The sequence below is a fragment of the Blennius ocellaris genome (assembly GCF_963422515.1).
Source record: "Blennius ocellaris genome assembly, chromosome: 20".
In the NCBI taxonomy this organism is placed as follows: domain Eukaryota; kingdom Metazoa; phylum Chordata; class Actinopteri; order Blenniiformes; family Blenniidae; genus Blennius; species Blennius ocellaris.
In genome coordinates, this window is record NC_137669.1 from 23,027,255 (window position 1) to 23,031,055 (window position 3,801).

The 3,801-nt window shown below is 59.4% G+C and overlaps 1 protein-coding gene across 2 annotated transcripts in view; it reads left to right on the forward strand.

Annotated features, from left to right (window-relative positions):
* Positions 1-943, forward strand: part of LOC308144809 (cyclin-dependent kinase 5 activator 1) — a 3,477-nt gene extending 2,534 nt beyond the window's left edge. The window contains exons 2-3 of one of the 2 annotated variants that reach the window (XR_013937065.1): positions 1-701; positions 857-943. The exon at positions 1-701 is cut by the window's left edge and continues 598 nt beyond it. Coding sequence is in view for 1 of the 2 variants with exons in the window: in XM_080516041.1 (XP_080372167.1) it covers positions 1-631 (631 nt within the window). In the remaining variant the exon portion in view is untranslated. Of the gene's footprint in view, positions 743-856 lie in introns of those variants that run through there. The other variant, XM_080516041.1, reaches the window with a different exon arrangement.
* The last annotated feature ends 2,858 nt before the right edge of the window (positions 944-3,801 follow it).

Consider the following 3,801-nt stretch of genomic DNA (forward strand, 5'->3'; position numbering starts at 1 on the left):
CGGTCCGGGTCCGGGTCTGGGTCTGGGTCTGGGTCTGGGTCCGGGTCCGGGCCACGGCTACGGCAAGTCCCAGCAGCCGTCCTCGGTGCAGAAGGCCCCCCAGGGGGCGCCGCCCTCGTCGCCCAGGCGGGTGGTGGTCCAGGCGTCCACCAGCGAGCTGCTGCGCTGCCTCGGCGACTTCCTGTGCCGCCGCTGCCGCCGCCTCCGCCGCCTGTCGCCCGGCGACCCGGCGCTGTGGCTGCGCGCCGTGGACCGCGCGCTGCTGCTGCAGGGCTGGCAGGACCAGGCCTTCGTCACGCCGGCCAACGTGGTCTTCGTCTACATGCTGTGCCGCGGCGTGGTGGACGGCGGCCGGGTGGCGTCGGAGCGCGAGCTGCAGGCCGCCCTGCTCACCTGCCTCTACCTGTCCTACTCCTACATGGGCAACGAGATCTCCTACCCGCTCAAGCCCTTCCTGGTGGAGCCGGGCACCGAGGCCTTCTGGGACCGCTGCCTCGCCATCGTGGACGCCACCAGCGCCGACATGCTGCGCATCAACGCCGACCCGCACTTCTTCACGCAGGTCTTCGCCGAACTGAAGGGCGAAGGGGGCTGCGGGCCGCAGGACTACAGCCGGGCGCTGGACCGGTGAGACCGGGTTCCGGCGGTGCTGGACCGGTGAGACCGGGTCCCGGTGCTGGACCAGGTCCCGGTGAGACTGGGTCCCGGCGCTGGACCGGTGAAACTGGGTCCCGACGCTGGACTGGTGCTGCACCGGTGAGACCGTGTCCCGGTGCTGGACCGGTAGGACCAGGTCCCGGTGCTTGACCAGGTCCCGGTGCTGGACCGGTAGGACCAGGTCCCGGTGCTTGATCAGGTCCCGGTGCTGGACCGGTGAGACCGGGTCCCGGCGCTGGACCGGGTCCCGGTGCTGGACCGGTGAGACCGGGTCCCGGCGCTGGACCAGGTCCCGGTGCTGGACCGGTGGGACACTTTCACCACACACACACATTGTGGTTCAGACGTTTGGAGCTCCGATGGGATTCTTCACGTTCGGACATATTTCAGGTTTAGATGTTGAACATTGAGACAAACCAACAGCGACCGTCTTCAAGGCCTTCAAGGTCTTCAAAGTCTTCAAGGTGCAGCAGAAGAAAACAATCTGAATCAGACTGATGTTGGTCATATTTTGTCCATAAATACTTATTAAATATTTCCAAATGTTCTGTCCTCTCCTCCTCATCACTTCTCCTCGGCTGCTGCTTCCAGATATCAAAGCTTTGAACCAATCACCTTTCATTACCTTTCATCACCTGTTGCCGGGTAAACAAACCTGCCCGAGCCCTTCACTCTCAGTTCTGCAGTGTAAAACTATAAAACTAGTGTCGTCACGCTGCTGCTTCAACCAATCACATCTTGATATCGGCGACTCAGAACCTTCTAGAAGGCCTCGTGTGATGTCAGCGTATTCAAGCCCTCTGATTGGCTCGTCAGAGAGTTCACCCTCCAGCCGGCTGGAAAATGTGTTTTTACGTTTTAGTTCGTCTCTCGTCGTCCGTCCAACCAGGAGAAAAGTCAAAGTCCTGGTCGTCCTCCTTCTCTGGGTCCGTGTCCATTTTGTCTCCAGAGACTTTGACTGGTTTTTAACTGTCTTCGTCTCTCAGTCAGGGAGACGTTTGTCCACCTGGTGGCTGCAGTTGTTGTTTGTTTATTCTGAGGAAAGTCTCCATGTGTGTGCGTGTGTGCGTGTGTGCGTGTGTGTGTGTGTGTATGTGTGTGTGTGTGTGTGTGTGTGTGTGTGTGTGTGTGTGTGTGTGTGTGTGTGTGTGTGTGTGTGTGTGGACAGCAGCCAGGGTCATCAGCTGTTTACCCCGTCCTTTGTTACGGCGTCTTGTTGACAGGCACCACAGCCGCAGTATTAATGAGATTAGCTGGATTAGCTCCGCCCCCCCCCCCCCCCCCCCCCCCCCCTCAACCTCTGCCCCCTCTTGTCGTCCGGCGGCGCTGCAGAACCTCGGCGGCTAATCCAGAGCAGGACTGAACACACTTCTAAAAAGTGTGTGTGTGACTCTTTGTGGAACACGTGAGGCGGCGGCGGCGGCGGCGGCGAGGACTGACCTCGTCATCGCCGCCCTACTTTGACTGAATTCTGTCCCACTTTCCCGTCACACACCTGCGCCCTCCCCCCCCGGCCGCCGCGAGGCGTTCAGGGACTCTCCAGCTGAACCTCCCTCTAATGAACCGGCGGCTTTCGTCTGTCGCGTGTTTGTTCAGCGGCTGTTGTTGTTGTTGTTGTTGTTGTTGTTGGAGGCTCACAGAACTTTTTATTTTTTCTCGCACTTTCACACATTTCTCAGAGTCTGCGAGGCCGGCGATCCGGGAACGAGCCGCCGTTTCTGGAAATGACCTCAACTTTAGTCGCGCCTTTTCCCCTTCTGCTCGTACTTCTACCGTTTATTCAACTTTTACTACTGGAGACAGAAAATTCTCTGTTTTTTCCAAGTCAAGCAAAACACTTCCCGTCCACACGGGAAGCGCCGGCTCCGACGTGACGTCGTGAAAGGGCGTAGTACTACGCCGGGCCTGTAGGCGGCGCCACAGAGTCACGCCGCACGCTTAAAGAAGCATGAAAGACGGAGAAATGTTTCTGAAACTCGGCGCCTCGTTGACGATCGGACGACGACCACGATTGTTACGTGAAATGGCGTTGCGGTGTGGGCGGGGCCTCGGAAACATGCTAGCATGAGCGTCCCGGCGCCCGGCGAACCAGAAGCTACGTTTCTCGATCAGACGACGAGGTTCTGCCGATAACCTCAATCTGTTTCTGACCCTCGTCTCCTGCTGCGTACGTTCGCCCAGAAGGTCACCCCCCCCCCCCCACCCACCCCCCCCCACAACTCCCACATGTGCGTACAGACGCGGCGCGCGGCGGCTAATCCAGCCCATAATCCTTCCGCCCAATCAAACAGAGCGAGGATGAAAACGTGCAGGAAGAAGCAACCACTTCTCAATCCCGTGAGATTTGATGCAACGCTTCCCGGACGCGGCGGCGGCGGCAGCTCGGGTTTCAAGCCTCACGATCCGACGGAGGCGGGGCTTCATACAACCGATGGAGGCGGGGCTTCACAGAACCGCCGTCCGAGTCTCAGGGGAGTCGGGGAGCGAGTCACACGGCCGTGACTGGCAGACATTTCTCTCTCTGTGGCCTCAGTCTTCACAAGGACACTTGTGTCTTGACTCCCCCCCCCCTCCCCCTCCTCCTCCCCCTCCCCCCTCCTCCCCCTCCACACACACTCAGCTGTTGTTATTTGATTGGACACCCCACACCCGCCGGCCATTGTCAGGCGGCAGGACAGAGTCGTCTGTTTGTGCCTGAATGTAGGTCAGAGTTGAGGACGCCAAAGTTTACCGCTGAGACTCTGACCTGGACGTCCACACGGCACGTCCAGGCCGTGGGACGTGTCCAGATGTGGGACGTGTCCAGATGTGGGACGTGTCCAGGCGGGGCGGTTCAGCCCCGCTTTCGGCACTAATTGGTTTGGAAGGCGACTCCTACTCAGAGGAGACACAGTGTCCATCTGTCCATCTGTCTCTCAGCCGAGACGTGATCCGCTGCACACGGACATCTGTTCGTCCAATCAGCTGTCGGCTGCACCTTCACAGCTGCCCCCCCCCCCCCCCCCACCCCCCCAATTCACTCGCTCTCTCCTCCAGAGCTCGCCACCGTCGACGTCGCGTGAAAACTTTAATTGAGTTTGATTTGAATGTTTGAATGTGTGTGTGTGTGTGTGTGTGTGTGTGTGTGTGTGTGTGTGTGTGTGT